General features: G+C 43.1%; 1 protein-coding gene across 1 annotated transcript in view; it reads left to right on the forward strand.

Moving 5' to 3' along the window:
• LOC115463265 (hippocampus abundant transcript-like protein 1) overlaps nucleotides 1–17,218 on the forward strand; it is a 131,576-nt gene that overhangs the window by 110,707 nt on the left and 3,651 nt on the right. Inside the window, exon 11 of the mRNA XM_030193619.1 lies at nucleotides 11,731–11,888. Within this exon, the coding sequence (XP_030049479.1) occupies nucleotides 11,731–11,888 (158 nt within the window). The remainder of the gene's footprint in view (nucleotides 1–11,730; nucleotides 11,889–17,218) is intronic.

Below are 17,218 nucleotides of genomic sequence, written 5' to 3' on the forward strand. Positions count from 1 at the left end.
GATGTCTCTTCTGTGGTCACCACTGGAGCTGCAGCTGCTGGAAATTCAGGGCTCAGGACGAGGTTCAGACTGATAGCTGCTTCTGCTCTCATCTGACGCCTAGCTACCAAACATCTGTTTTCTGCTTTTCTTAATCCCCACTTACCTTTAGGATCCCTAAGTTCTCATTGTCCCACACTTTCCTTTGTGATCAGACTGAAAGATAGGAGCTAATCTTCTCAAATTTCCCGGTTTTTTTTTTTTTTTTTTTTAATCCATGCCCCCAAGTTCCATCCATTGTGAGTCCTTACTTTCATGGCCATCCCTGAGCCTGTTTCTCCTTTTCCTGCCCTTTCCCTTCCAAACCATAGATTCAAACTTGTTCCTTCTGTCTTTTGGGATCTGTTGAGCACTACATGGTTCAGTTAGCTGATGTTTTAACTGTGAAGAAGGGAGAGGCACTAGTAGCTTACACAAATGAATTAAAAGTGCTGAGTCACTGGTGTCACTTTCTGCTTGACTGCCAGACCAAAAGGGGAGACAATAAGAGGGTTGAGGAAAGACTAGCACAGGAGCCTTACTGTGAAATTGGGGTGGCTCATTAATCTCATCCCATGGCTTTTCCTACCATCTCTATGCTGATGACTCCCAAATCTACCTTTCTACCCCTGATATCTCACCTTGCATCCAAACCAAAGTTTCAGCGTGCTTGTCTGACATCGCTGTCTGGATGTCTCAACGCCACCTGAAATTAAATATGACCAAAACCGAGCTTCTCATTTTCCCCCCCAAACCCACCTCCCCGCTCCCCCCGTTTTCTATTTCTGTTGATGGCTCTCTCATTCTCCCTGTCTCCTCAGCTCGAAACCTTGGGGTCATCTTTGACTCTTCTCTCTCCTTCTCTGCTCATATCCGGCAGACTGCCAAGACCTGTCGTTTCTTTCTTTACAACATCCGTAAAATCCGCCCCTTTCTTTCCGAGCACTCTACCAAAACCCTCATCCACACCCTTGTCACCTCTCGTTTAGACTACTGCAATCTGCTTCTTGCTGGCCTCCCACTTAGTCACCCATCCCCTCTCCAGTCGGTTCAAAACTCTGCTGCCTGTCTCATCTTCCGCCAGGGTCGCTTTACTCATACTACCCCTCTCCTCAAGACCCTTCACTGGCTCCCTATCCGTTTTCGCATCCTGTTCAAACTTCTTCTACTAACCTATAAATGTATTCACTCTGCTGCTCCCCAGTATCTCTCCACACTCGTCCTTCCCTACACCCCTTCCCGTGCACTCCGCTCCATGGATAAATCCTTCTTATCTGTTCCCTTCTCCACTACTGCCAACTCCAGACTTCGCGCCTTCTGTCTCGCTGCACCCTACGCCTGGAATAAACTTCCTGAGCCCCTACGTCTTGCCCCATCCTTGGCCACCTTTAAATCTAGACTGAAAGCCCACCTCTTTAACATTGCTTTTGACTCGTAACCACTTGTAACCACTCGCCTCCACCTACCCTCCTCTCTTCCTTCCCGTCCACATTAATTGATTTGATTTGCTTACTTTATTTTTTGTCTATTAGATTGTAAGCTCTTTGAGCAGGGACTGTCTTTCTTCTATGTTTGTGCAGCGCTGCGTATGCCTTGTAGCGCTATAGAAATGCTAAATAGTAGTAGTAGTAGTATGTATGTACAGTAGGGAGGGGGGCTACATGTTGGTGGTGGAGGATAGAGGGACATTTTAATCCTTCCCTTCTCTCCACTATTCAGTAATGTCATGCTCTGTAATACTCATGTCCTATCATATTTTGTTTGTGTCCCAACATAAGGTCACTAAAAATTCTGTTGCAAATGGTCTTCAGACCTATCATAATGTTACTTTTAATGTAATACAACAAACTCTAGTCTTGACTAGCTGTTTAATTGGGTGAATTGTTTTAAGTACTTGGAATTCCAAAGAGACCATTACCAAAGTTAATAGAAGGGAAGAGAATCTGTATTGGTGATGCAGAAAGGAGGATGAAACCAGGCAGTAGCTCCACAGGTTCAAGTAACTGTTGAAAGAGTTTTAAAATAGGAAAATATTGTGCCTGTTAAAATCTGTGCTAGAATATATATCAGAAATCCACATCCTCTGCAGTCAGCGGTGGCTGTAATTGCATCACAATGATTTTTAGAAGCTAATTTCAAAAATCAGGAAATGCCATCTTAAAAAGATAAGCTTTAAAAATAATTAAAAATCAGGAACACTCATGAAAATGAAGTCCTCCCTCGAAAGGGAATTCCAAATGCTTGGAGACAGCACAAGAAAAGACCTTTATTACACACAAACCATCCAGCATTATTTTATTATCAGGTACACAGCAAAAAAAAAAACAAACATTGATCTCAAACTGCATTTTGGAGATTGAGGCCCAGATGCACTAACTCCACGGAAAAAGCCCTTTCCTTACTGGTCCCTGGTTGCTTCTTAGCGATTCTGAAAAAAATAGGTATGCATGAAGGAAATAGCATGCAAATGAGCTGCTTGCTGTCATTTGCATGCGATTTCCTTCCTGGGGGGGAGGGGGGAGCCAGTCGGTCAGCTTAGCATGCGCAAAGCAGCCATGCGTTAAGCGTAGCTGTTCTGCACATGCCAAAGATGGCTTCATACACACAAACAAGCTACAGTGGTGGAAATAAGTATTTGATCCCTTGCTGATTTTGTAAGTTTGCCCACTGACAAAGACATGAGCAGCCCATAATTGAAGGGTAGGTTATTGGTAACAGTGAGAGATAGCACATCACAAATTAAATCCGGAAAATCACATTGTGGAAAGTATATGAATTTATTTGCATTCTGCAGAGGGAAATAAGTATTTAATCCCTCTGGCAAACAAGGCCTAATACTTGGTGGCAAAACCCTTGTTGGCAAGCACAGCGGTCAGACGTCTTCTGTAGTTGATGATGAGGTTTGCACACATGTCAGGAGGAATTTTGGTCCACTCCTCTTTGCAGATCATCTCTAAATCATTAAGAGTTCTGGGCTGTCGCTTGGCAACTCGCAGCTTCAGCTCCCTCCATAAGTTTTCAATGGGATTAAGGTCTGGTGACTGGCTAGGCCACTCCATGACCCTAATGTGCTTCTTCCTGAGCCACTCCTTTGTTGCCTTGGCTGTATGTTTTGGGTCATTGTCGTGCTGGAAGACCCAGCCACGACCCATTTTTAAGGCCCTGGCGGAGGGAAGGAGGTTGTCACTCAGAATTGTACGGTACATGGCCCCATCCATTCTCCCATTGATGCGGTGAAGTAGTCTTGTGCCCTTAGCAGAGAAACACCCCCAAAACATAACATTTCCACCTCCATGCTTGACAGTGGGGACGGTGTTCTTTGGGTCATAGGCAGCATTTCTCTTCCTCCAAACACGGCGAGTTGAGTTCATGCCAAAGAGCTCAATTTTTGTCTCATCTGACCACAGCACCTTCTCCCAATCACTCTCGGCATCATCCAGGTGTTCACTGGCAAACTTCAGACGGGCCGTCACATGTGCCTTCCGGAGCAGGGGGACCTTGCGGGCACTGCAGGATTGCAATCCGTTATGTCGTAATGTGTTACCAATGGTTTTCGTGGTGACAGTGGTCCCAGCTGCCTTGAGATCATTGACAAGTTCCCCCCTTGTAGTTGTAGGCTGATTTCTAACCTTCCTCATGATCAAGGATACCCCACGAGGTGAGATTTTGCGTGGAGCCCCAGATCTTTGTCGATTGACAGTCATTTTGTACTTCTTCCATTTTCTTACTATGGCACCAACAGTTGTCTCCTTCTCGCCCAGCGTCTTACTGATGGTTTTGTAGCCCATTCCAGCCTTGTGCAGGTGTATGATCTTGTCCCTGACATCCTTAGACAGCTCCTTGCTCTTGGCCATTTTGTAGAGGTTAGAGTCTGACTGATTCACTGAGTCTGTGGACAGGTGTCTTTCATACAGGTGACCATTGCCGACAGCTGTCTGTCATGCAGGTAACGAGTTGATTTGGAGCATCTACCTGGTCTGTAGGGGCCAGATCTCTTACTGGTTGGTGGGGGATCAAATACTTATTTCCCTCTGCAGAATGCAAATAAATTCATATACTTTCCACAATGTGATTTTCCGGATTTAATTTGTGATGTGCTATCTCTCACTGTTACCAATAACCTACCCTTCAATTATGGGCTGCTCATGTCTTTGTCAGTGGGCAAACTTACAAAATCAGCAAGGGATCAAATACTTATTTCCACCACTGTACATGTATAATAGCCATCTACAGCCTCCAATAGATTGCCACAGAAGTGCCTGTTATGCTTCTTGCATTTAAAAAAAAGCTCTCATGCCCAGCAAAACCAAAGTATAATCTGGTAGACAATGGCCATTGGGAGGAACAACTTCCTTGCACCACCAACAGCTCACAGCAGCCCCAGCCAGGCATTAACAAGAGGTGCAGACCTCACGTTAGGTTTCCCATGGTAAAGGTAGGGACTGCTTTTGTGCATGGGTTTGACTGGTTTGGAAAACGGCTTTGCATTGCCTTGCATGCACATTATAATACTAACTAGTAAAAAAGGCCCGTTTCTGACACAAATGAAACGGGCGCTAGCAAGGTTTTCCACGGAGTGTGTATGTTTGGGAGAGTGTATGTGAGAGTGACTGTTTGAGAGTCAGAGTGAAAGTGTGTGTGTGTGAGAGAGAGAGTGAGTCTGGGTGTGAGTGTGTTTGTGAGAGTGTGTGTATGTGAGACACAGTGTGAGAGAGAGTGTGTGTGGGCGAGAGAGAGAGTGTGTGTGAGACACAGATTCTCTATGAGAGTGAGTGTATGAGACCAAGCGAGTGTGTGAGTGACTGTGTGGCACATAGAGAGTGAATGTGATACAGTGTGAGACAGAGTGTGTGAGAGTGAGAAAGACATTGTATATGAGAGAGAGAGTGTGAGCCCTGCCCTCCCAATCCATGCCCATCTGTCCCCTGCCCCCTCCATTCATCCTTTTCCAGCAATTCCCCTCTCTCCCTGAGCCCTGCCCTCCCAATCCATGCCCATCCATGCTCCTCTGTCACCTGCCCCCTCCATTCATCCCTATCCAGCAATTCCCCTCTCTCCCTGAGCCCTGCCCTGCAATCCATATCCATCCATGCCCATCTGTCCCCTCCATTCATCCCTATCCAGCAATTCCCCTCTCCCTGAGCCCTGCCCTCCCAATCCATGCCCATCCATGCTCCTCTGTCACCTGCCCCCTCCATCCCTATCCAGCAATTCCCCTCTCTCCCTGAACCCTGCCCTGCAATCCATATCCATCCATGCCCATCTGTCCCCTCCATTCATCCCTATCCAGCAATTCCCCTCTCTCCCTGAGCCCTGCCCTCCCAATCCATGCCCATCCATGCTCCTCTGTCCCCTGCCCCCTCCATTCATCCCTTTCCAGCAATTCCCCTCTCTCCCTGAGCCCTGCCCTCCCAATCCATGCCCATCCATGCTCCTCTGTCCCCTGCCCCCTCCATTCATCCTTTTCCAGCAAGTCCCCTCTCTCCCTTCCATGACCCCCCCTCGCATCCATGCTCCTCTCTCTCCCATGTCCCAGCCTGGCCCGCCCTCTTCTCCCCCCCCTTCGCATCCATGCCCCCCCCTTCGCATCCATGCTGTCGTTTCTCCCCTGCCCTCCCGCTCCCATTGTTCAACTTTACTGCCCACCCTCTTCTCTCCCCCCAACATCCCTTTTTTTTTCCCTTCTTTTTAAATTTACCTCCGTGGCGGTTCCGGCAGCGCAGCGTCATGGAAGGAGGCAGCGCTCCTGACGTCTAGCCTTCCCTTCGCTGTGTTCCGCCTTCTTCTGACGTCATCCTTGATGTCAGAAGAAGGCGGAACACAGCGAAGGGAAGGCTAGAGACGTCGGGAGCGCCGCCTCCTTCCCTGACGCTGCGCTGCCGGAATTGTTTTTTTTTTTTTTCCGCCCTCGACGTCATGACGTTTGACGCGAGGGCGGGGCAGAGACGGCTGGCTGGCTTCACACCACGAATCCACGAACCCTACAGGGAGTGTTTGAGTGGCTTCAGAACGTTCACGGTGCGTTTTATTATATTAGAAGATTAGCTCATTACAATAGGTTTTAGATCACTTGTATTCCATTTTCATTAACTGCTACCATGACAGGAAAATGGCTTGGAGAACCCTTTTGTGCATGTCTCGTTTTACTATTAAACCGTCTAGAACTAGTTTAAAAACCATGTTGCAGGCTCATTAGGTTTAGTGCATCTGGCTCTAAGTCTTAAGCTTCATAGCCAAATTTTGAGGAGATAAACTATGTAATGCAGGACCTCAGAAACTGATTAACAACCAGTGTAAGGTAAGAAAAATGGGAAATATTCTGGTTCCACAAACTACAGCAAATGTGTTTTTATCTGGAGGCTATGAAATATTTTCAAAGTTAAAACTTACAAACTGAGAATTATAGTAATATGTAGAGGACATTAGAGCATAAGAAACTGTCTTAAATTGTCTGACTTATTTGACAAGAAAAGTTTCACGTTTCAAATCTGTACTTAAATTATCCCTTCTGAGTAACAACGATAAAAGTTCTAGAGCTAAATAACTCAAATTTAAAGTCCTAACAAATGATATTGTGCTAAGAATATCTTGCCCTAGTTCTGTACGAACATTTTGTTTTCTCGGACTTAGTAATTAAGAGCAATTCAATTTTTGATGTGTTCAGTCAGTCCATTAGCCCTCATCTAAGAAAAGTTCTGTAAGTTTAGAGATAGTGTTAACATTTTTCATCATGTTCTTTGAAGCCTGTAATCAAAGACAAGGTTACTGTGCCATCTAGTGGAAAGAAAAAAAATCACAAATAAATGAATGAGTATCTTGCAAAAAAAAAAAAAAAAAAAAGCAAGCTTAAAACAAAGCTGATGAATCGTTCTTTTCTGAGATTTAATTAATTCTTTCTATCACAGGCATTTTGGTCCAGGTTAATAAAAAACTGATTAATATTCAATCAGTGCTCCTTGATTAATTTTCCAGTGGACACACACGCATAGAAACCACTTCACAGTTTGCATTAATATATATTCTCATTTGCCATCTAAGAACCCAGATCAGTTCACGGATGTGCTGTTGTTGTATAGAGGGAAAATGATCGTGAGAAAAGACAGAATCGGACTATTAGCTTGACCCCCAAACCGGTCTTATACTTTTCTATCTATCTATCTATCTAGCTATCTATCTATCTATAGTTTGTGTACCTGGGGCAGTGGAGGGTTAGATTTATTTATTTATTGCATTTGTATCCCACATTTTCCCATCTTTTTGCGGGCTCAATGTGGCTTATGACTTGCCCGAGTCACAAGGAGCTGCAGTGGGAGTTGAACCTTGTTCTGCAGGTTCTCAGCCCACTGCTCTAACCATTAGGCTCCTCCTCCACTTGAACAAAACCAAACTAGCATTCTCTTCTCAGTCTAACAAGTGCCAAGGATTTGGGGAGCTGAAGCTCTAATGAAGAAAAGGAAAATGAAGCCCTGAGCCTGCAAATAGATGGGAAAATGTGGGATACAAATGCAATAAATAAATTGGGACTACAGTGGATGAGCAGGTAATTTTTTCTTTTGATCTGGGGATCTCTAAGTTCAGCTAAAGGAGTCCTCCATTCACACCATATAAGCTGCATACACATGGTGCTGTGTGGCTTCATAGAGCAGGCCAGACACTGGAGCTGAGCTGTTCGAACACCAGCTATTTGGGAGAACATTTTGTGTAGTGGCTACAAGCACAGCTATCTTTGAGATGCAAGCATATGAAGGTTTGGTGCTCTAAGCATATGTACTCAAGTGAATGGAGAGTGTCCCATACCAGCTTTCGGTGGTAAGAAGGGACTGATGCCTGAGGAGACCCAAATGGAAACTAGAATTAAGTGTCTATAGGAATCTCCGTGGAAGCTGGTAGAGTAGAGAGATTTGCCTTCTGCTGAAAAAGACATGACATGGGGTATTGGCACATAGAGGAAGTAATGCCAGGAGTTGAACATGTAAACCCCATTACTTGGCTTTAGTGTTGGGAATAGACAGTAAGACAAGGCAGGGACTTCATGTTTTTTGAATAAAGATGAGAGATCTTGGGCTATAAGAGTCCAGTCCCTCCATGTTTGCTAGCTGGTTGTGTTGGGGGCAGCTCTCTGCAGTGGGGGAGGAGGTTGGCTGGAAGGGGGATGATGATCTATATAAAATGCAAATATTGTGTTATGATATGTATCTAGTTTATCTAAATAAAGCATTTAAACATAAAGCTGAGAGAGATTTTGAAGCCTGTTAAAGGAAAGGGCTGTTAATGATTCTGATGATAAAACAGAAGAACGAAAAAAGACCCTTACAGTCTCAAAGCTACACAACACACAACGAAGGTGACTTAATGATGGAAACTAGACTTTGTTAATTGAAGCAAAGCTTTATTCAAACACATCCAAAACTTGATACGAGTTGTGTTTCGGCCTATGTGGCCTGTATCAGGAGTCTTCTGTAGCCTTAAAGCAGGAAATGGCACGATACGCTACCCAATAACTTGAGCAATCCAAAACATGATCTGCAACAAGGTAGTCCTTTTATTTTGCTCTTCTGCAGGGGACTACCTTGGTGCACCAATGGGCCCCATTGCAACAGCGGATTACCACTACAACCAATGAAAAGTTAAGAAAAGGTCACGTGGACTTCTGAAGATAGAAGAAAATGTACTGCTACTTTACACCACAAACTTTGTATCTGAATAAAGGGTATTTAAGACAATATTTAACTATAGTCGCAATTCAGAGTGAGGTACCAACAAAGCATACACATTAAGCAGTGACCAAAGAAATAAGTAAAATAATAAAACCACAACAATTAAAATGAACTACAAAGAAGCTCACCAAAAATAGAAGAAAAGAAAAATGTCAGTGGAAAATCTGCAAAAGGCAATTGATGCAAAGCTAAGATCTCTAGATAAATTAAAGTACACTCGTGGAGCCTGAATAGTTAAAATACACATCATTTCAATAAATACATTGTCAAATGCATTCTGTTATGAATTACCATGTTGCATAACAGTGAGTAGCACTTGCAGGAAAATATAACTGACTATTTTTGCTAATGCCAGCTCGGTTTTTAGAGGAAACTGACCTGTTGGAGTTAAGTCTCTCAGAGCTGAGCAAATAATATTGTGTGATTTGATGTCAAGAAACCTTCCTTTTTCCTAGTAGGGATCCAATTGGTTTCTAGGTCTTGGGATCTTAGACATGTTTCCTTGGAAGGTGGTTAACAGAACTGAGAGGTGATTTTAGGAGATCATGTTGCTCAGCTTGTAACTTCACTGGGAGAACAGTAGGAACATTGGAAGACAGAGAAATAAACCTAGACAGATGGGGATCATGGTTGATTAGTTTAGAATTTTGATAATTGCCTTACAGGTCACTGAATAAGTGGACTTAAGGTTAGTCTTAGCGTCATGTGTGAGATACTATGGAGAATGGTGCTGGAGCCAAGAATCTGATGTACCGTAACTCAAGGTTTGAAAAATCCTGAGCACCAAATCACCTTGGTGCCTAGAAATTGTTCCTTAGCATCTGGGATTTCATGCCCTGGATGTTTTTATTTTTCCCTTTTTGTGCTGCTGCCAAAGCAATAAATATTTTTTCTAGCTCCCCATTTTACTTCTCCACTCCCTGTAAGCTAGAGCTGCATAGTACAGGAATTTCAGCTGGTTTCAAGCTTTGCAAAACCAGTCTGAAGTTCCTATACTGATTTGCTGAATCGCACTGCAGATAGCAAAGTGAAGGGTAGAGGTGGGAAGGCCATTAGTTGTCCGAGGGTGAGTTAAAAGGAGAAAAAGGTGATATTTCAAAGAAGTTTTGAATATTCCCCATGTGGCTGGTATAGGTACTTCAGAGTCGAGTGTAATTGTGTCCATGAATATGTGTATTCAGAATGAGATGGGAAGGCTTGATGAATAGTAGTTTTGACCTATTTGGGTTTCTTGAAACGTGACAGGGTGACATTGACTCAGAGGTTACTCTGCTTATCTCCTTTACATTAGAGGAGAGAAAATTGATTCATAGGTCTTGTTTTAAGAAAAATCTATATGGACAAAGTAGAAATTTTTCTAGACATGGTGTGGGGCAATTCAGCACTGCAGGAAATATTTTCTTTAGATGAAGGCTTAGATGAAATTGTAGCAGCTTGTTTAACATAGTAAACGATGGCAGAGCACTGTATGATCCATCCAACAAGCCAACCAGTTCCGCATCCGCTTATGCTTAAACTGGTTAGCAATTTGTCATCATTTCAACCACCTATAGGCAGTTAAATATGATGCAGTGTGGGGACAGTATATGCTGTACATAGCAATACTTTTGATTAACTTGCTAATTTCAGCATTACCTTCCCCTCCTTGAGATACACAACACCCTTACTCATACCATGGAATAATAAAGTGATGTACAATATGCAGACTTGGTCTTCATTTCTTTTGACATTTGCAGGACACAGACCATAGAAGTCTATCCAGCACTGGCCATAGCTCCCAACTATTCTTGACTAAAATAACACCTAAGCAGCCAAGTTTTGTTTCCATTCTTGTCTGCTTCCATCCTCATCCATTTAGGCATCCTTTGTGTTTATTGTACTTATTTTTTTTAGATTCCTCACCATTATTGACTCCACCACCTCTCCTGGAAGGGTGTTTCTGGCATACATTACCCTCTCGGTGAAAAAGTATTTCCTGACATTACTCCTAAGCCTACCGCCCTGCAAGCTCAATTCATGTCCTCCAGTTCTACCACCTCCACATCTTTGGACGACGTTTGTTTAGAAAGATAGAAACATGATGGCAGATAAAGGCCAAATGGCCCATCCAGTCTGCCCATCCTCTGTAACCACTAACTCTTCCTTTTCATAAGGACTCTCACGTGCCTGTCCCACGCTTTCTTAAATTCTGACACAGTTCTCGTCTCCACAACTTCCATCGGGAGGCCATTCCATGCTTCTACCAACCTTTCTGTGAATGAATACTTCCTTAGATTCCTCCTAAGCATCTCCTCTCTCCCTTTTCTCTTCAACTGTATACATGTTGAGGTTCATAGGCCTGTCCCTATATGTTAATACCTTTCAAATATTAAATACCTTTCAAATATTTAAATGTCTATCATATCTCCTCTCCTTTCCTCTAGAGTGTGTGTGTGTATAAATCAAGTCTTCCAGTCTGTTCTCATACATCTTTTGGTGCAAACACTATACAGTTTTTGTTGCCTTCCTCTGAACTGCTTCAAGTCTTTCTGTGTCCTTGGAGATATACAGCATCCAAAATTGAACACAGTACTCCAGGTGGGGCCTCATCAACAGCTTGTACAGGGCTATCAACACCACCTTTCTTCTGCTGGTTATGTCTCTGTGTGCAGCCTAGCATTCTTCTGGATTCAGCTACCTTGAGATCCTCAGACACTATCACCCCAAGGTCTCTCTCCTGGTTCATGCACATAAGTTTAAGGTTTCACTTCAGATGTTTGACCAATTTTCAAGGGATTAAATACCTTTTTGGACCATTCAACTGGTGAAAGTTTCTGCAAGAAAGTATTTAGTAGTTATATTTCTTTATAAACCTGTAAATGCCATAATTGGGAAGGTAGGGTTGTAAGATTGGGCAATTAAAAAACTTGAGCATATGTGTTGGGATTGTGTATTGATCTTTTTTCAATGTAATTTCTTCTCAGTCATAAAGCAATTTGTTTTTCTTTTCATACAGGCGTTGTGCAGGGGATGATAACTGGAATTAGAGGCTTGTGTAATGGTCTGGGTCCTGCTCTCTATGGCTTTGTTTTTTTTCTGTTTCACATGGAACTTGATGAACTGGCACCAGACTCGAACTCTGACAGAACCACAACGCAAGATCCAAGCTATGCGGTAAATGGGAAAACAAATATGGGAAATAGCTTTAGGTTTTTGCCATTCAGTTCTTGTAGCAAAATTGTATTAAATTTGATTGGTTTGGTCTAATAAATCTCTACTTGGATATGTTTTGGAGGAGGAATAATTTGAAATTAAACTGGTAAAGAATAATAATATAGGAAGACAATTTGGGATTCTGTTTTTTCTGAAACTGCATTAATTTCCACAAATGTGAAAACTACTACAGTACTTACTATACTTGAGTGTAGCTCATGTACCACTGAAAAGGCATACATTAAAAACAGTAGCACAGGAAAATATTTTCATGTATTTCACCTTCATCCAACTATTATAGTCCAAAAAGTAAATAGGCATGTCCTGTTTAGATTTACCAGTTTAAGGACATATGAAAAAGGATAGAATTAAATGATTTCTTATTTAATAGTATTTTAAAATTATTTTTCTATTTTTAGTATCTTTCAAAATGATGCTCAATGTAGCTTACAGCATTATTAGATTTTTTTTTTTTTACGGTACATGAAATCCCCTCCTCAAGGAGCCAATGTACTAAGTTGTGAATAATTTCCTAAATGTGTTTGTGTATCTCAAAATATCAAATGGTACACATAATTATGTTTTACAAATTATATCATGCTTTCTCTGAGTACAAGCAGGATAGCAAATCTTCACAAATGAATGATGTCACCAATAGATTCTTGTGCAGAAAAGCTTCTTCAGCTTCTAAAAGCTTTTGAGAAGCCCCCACTGCACATGTGCGTCACTTCTGCCGGCTGTTGTCATATGCTACTGTGAGTCTAACTGGGTGATTACCGTCATTTGTATATGGGTTGTACACACTGAGCAGCATAGAAGAAGATTGAGAACGAGTGATAACTTGTGGAGAATACTGGCTGTACATTGCATAAATTGAATGCATATGGCACCATAAAGCATTCTGGTGATGTAGAGGAGGAGACCGGTGATGCACGGCTATCACAATAATTTTTTGACAGGTCCAGGCCGCGTGGTCTGATCTGATTGCCCTGCCCCGATTGCTTTTTGCACTGGCACCTTGACACCCCCCCTCCCGGAAAGTAAAGCTCCCTAATGTCTACTGGCACCCTTCCTTCTCTCCCTGAACTGAACCTGCAATCCCTGGTGTTAAGAGCGGCACCCTCCTTTCCTTCATCCATCTAAAAAAAAAATAAATAAAAACATTAATTCCGTTATAGTCTAGCATCTTCCCTCCCCTCCCAATCCCTTTGGGTCTTACCTTAAGACACAAAAGCAATTCTCACATGGTCCTGCCTTTAGTACCATCTTGAAAACTTTTCCTCTTATGGCAGATTGACCCTGCTGAGTGCATCCCAGGATGCCTTCTGCAGGGCCAATTGCTTATATTTTTCAAGATGGTGTCAGAGGCAGGTGTGAGTGGGCATTGTGCCTGCCTCTTAAGGTACAAGCTAGAGGGTGGTCGAGAGACCACTAGACTACCAGAAAATGGGGAGGGGATTTGAGTGTGTGGGCCATGTTGAGTGGGAGATGCCACTGGATACCAGGAGTTGTGGGTTCAGGGAGGGGAGCTTAACCTGTATGGGATTATTTTTTTTTTTTTAGTGTCACCATTCTGTCAGTGCCTGACAGGAAGTGTGACATTTTGCAGTGAGCTGTGGATTACTGCCGCAATTTTAACACAGCAGTAATTTTCATTCTCATTGATTACTGCATCATATGATAAATCTTTTGCAGGAGTTTTTGGTATGGGTGATGATACTTGAAGACTCTGGTGGATTCAGGCCTCAGACCTACATTACGAGGTGCAGGTGCAGGAAAAGCTTGCAGACATGCTGTGCTGTGCCAGGGGGGAGAATCTCTTTGGAGATGAGGTTCAGAAGTCTGCTTCTGTAACAAAAAAGCATCAACATACCCTCTAATTCCTCCAGGCTTACTGACCCTACCTCCTTCAGGATTACCATAGAAGAGGGCAAAGAACATCCTGTTAATCTAAGGCAGGGGTTTTCAACTCAGTCCTCGAGGTACACCAGCCAATTGGAGTTTTCAGGATATCCCAATTGAATTCAGTGGGGATAACGTGTGCCCTGAGGACTGGGTTGAAAACCTCTGAGGCATAGGTATCCTCGTCTTTCTCATTCTCCTGAAGCTCTTCAGGGATTTCTTGCTCAATCAAGATGAGAGAGGATCCAAAATTCCCAGCTGCTGCTACAGCCGAACTAGGGATTTGGTTTTGACTGCTTCCATAACAATATGGTGTTCCAGTAGCCCTGTTGGTCATCCTCCCAGTTGGAGGGAGGCTGATGTTTTTTGCATACTATTGGTGCCTTATAACCTTCAACCATTGATTTCTATAAATTGTCATTTGGTGATGCAATCTTCATCTAGTTGAGGTTCCTCTGAATTGCCCACAGAAAATTATTCATTGCCAAAATCTCCATATCAGCAGATAGCTACTTAGGAGCTCTCTGCCCTTTTAAAAACCAGTGCTGTTATTCCACAAGGGGAAAAGAGGGCAGAGATTTTACTTCAAGTATTCCTTGTTGGCAGGAGGATCCCATCCTAGACATCAGGGTCTTGAAACGTTTCTGTATCAAGAAAAGTTCAAGATTCTTTCCCTGGGTACCCTCATTCCTTTACCATCAAAAGTGAGACTGGTTATGCTGTCTGGACTTAATGGATGCCTATACTCTCATATTCCTGTATCTCAGATTTGTAATTTGGAAACACCCAGTATCACTGCCATTTGGTCTCATGTTAGCTCCTCAGATATTCACAAAATGCCTTTCTGTAGTAGCAGTTTATCTACACAGAGTTACTTGTTTCCTGTTGGCTGGTTAAGGGCATATATCAGAATAGAGTTCAGGAATCTATGACAACCATCTGGGTATGAGAATCACTACAGATTGTCATAACTTGTACGGCCCCTATAAAATTCAATTTCATCAGAACCCTCACTTGGATTGTCTTTCAAATAAATTCAAGGCTATACTAAAATCCCATCTTTTTGCAAAAGGTCTTGTCTTTGACTCAAAATTGATCTGAACCTTGATCCTGCAACTTATTACTTTGTCTATTTCGTTTTCACACCCTCCCTTCCTTATGTTTCTTAGCGTAATTTTAGATGTCTCTTCACAACGATCTTCTTTTTTATTGTACTCTATGAACATCTTTGTTTGCTTCTTTTTGCTCTTATTCAATTATGTTACCTGCTTAGATTATTCATTTTATAGGTGATATATTAAGTAAAATTGAAATGTGAAATGTAAATTATTATACCACGTTTTAATCCATCAACTCTTGGTAGTCATAAGAGGTCTATTAGACATGACCCAGGCAAAAGCCTTTTGTCCATGGGAATACATTACCATACTTATGTCTGTAGTGAGAAGAAGACAAATGAGTCAACAGCCAACAGCATTCCGATGATATTGGGTCACATGCAGGCTTATTTTCAAAAGAGAAGGACGCCCATCTTTCGACACAAATTGCAAGATGGGCGTCCTCACAGGGTCGCCCAAATCGGCATAATCGAAAGCCGATTTTGGGCGTCCTCAACTGCTTTCCGTCTTGGGGACGACCAAAGTTCACGGGGGCATGTTGGAGGCGTAGCAAAGGTTGGACTGGGGCATGCCTAACAAATGGGCGTCCTCGACCGATAATGGAAAAAAGAAGGGCGCCCCTGATGAACACTTGGACGACTTTACTTGGTCCTTTTTTTCTTATGACCAAGCCACAAAAATATGCCCTAAATGACCAGATGACCACCGGAGGGAATCGGGGATGACCTCCTCTTACTCCCCCAGTGGTCACTAACCCCCTCCCACCCTAAAAAAAAATGTTTTAAAATATTTTTCCAGCCTCTATGCCAGCTCAAATATCATACCCAGCTCCATGACAGCAGTATGCAGGTCCCTGGAGCAGTTTTAGTGGGTGCAGTGCACTTCAGGCAGGTGGACCAAGGCCCATCCACCCCCCCCCCCCATACCTGTTACACTTGTGGTAGTAAATGTGAGCCCTTCAAAACCCACCAGAAACCCAATGTACCCACTGTAGCCCTAAGGGGTGTAGGTGCCCCCCTTCACCCCTTAGGGCTATGGTAATGGTGTACAGTTGTGGGGAGTGGGTTTTGGAGGGGGGGTTGTGGGGCTTAGCACACAAGGTAAGGGAGCTATGTACCTGAGAGCAATTTCTGAAGTCCACTGCAGTGCCCCCTAGGGTGCCCGGTTGGTGTCTTCGCATGTCAGGGGGACCAGTGCACTACGAATGCTGGCCTCTCCCACAACCAAATGGCTTTGATTTGGTCGTTTCTGAGATGGGCATCCTCGGTTTCCATTATCACCAAAAATCGGGGACGACCATCTCTAAGGTTGACCTAAATTTCGTGATTTGGGCGTCCCCGACCGTATTATCGAAACGAAAGATGGATGCCCATCTTGTTTTGATAGTGCCCCTTCACCGGGACGTCCTGCGAGGACGTCTTCAGGAAACCTTGGGAACCCCTTTCGATTATGCCCCTCATGGTTACATTTAATTCCCTTGGTACATTTCAAAATGAGACAGGGCTTTGAACATGCAATGGACTCAAGTCTGTCAGACTCAGATGTCATTTGTGTTACCAAACCTCTTTGGATCTCTGTCCTATTGGATGGATCAATCCATTTCTTGCCAAGGGACTAGCCTCTGAAATTCTTTTAGTTCAAAATGTTCTCAACACAAATGCATTCAGACTGGGCTGGGGTGTTCTTGGGGATTATGGTCTGAAAAGGAACAATGTGATCAACTTTTCCTTGAACCAAGGGCTGTAGAGAATGCTCTAAAAGCTTTCAGAGATCATTTGACCAACAATATAATTTTAGTGCAGTCAGGTGGCTAAGCTCTACATAAGCAAATAGAAAGGAACAGGATCTTTTTATGTAGATTCTCTAGGCCAAGAAAAATGTTTCCTTATACTTCTGGAATTTTCTTTTAAAAAGACCCATAAAACTGAGGAATTCTCCAACCCAGGCTCAGAGGACTCTGTTGCATCCCCAGCACTGAGTCCATATTTTTACAGCTTGGATGTTAAGAGGTTAACCTTGGCTTAACAGAATTGGCCTGACCCGGTATCACAAATGATCCAGGCTTCCAATAGAGACTCTACTAAAAGGCTTTACAGTTTTAGGTGGAAGAGATTTGTCATTAGGCTTGACAGGCCTTAGATTCTTTTTTAGTCCCACAGAAAAAGCTGCTTGAATGCCTTCTGTATTTACCTGAGTCAGGTTTGGAAATAAACCCTTTTAGGGATGCACCTTAATGAGACTGGCACATCACCGCTATGAAGAAGATAAAGC

Source organism: Microcaecilia unicolor, chromosome 2 (assembly GCF_901765095.1).
Source record: "Microcaecilia unicolor chromosome 2, aMicUni1.1, whole genome shotgun sequence".
NCBI lineage: Eukaryota > Metazoa > Chordata > Amphibia > Gymnophiona > Siphonopidae > Microcaecilia > Microcaecilia unicolor.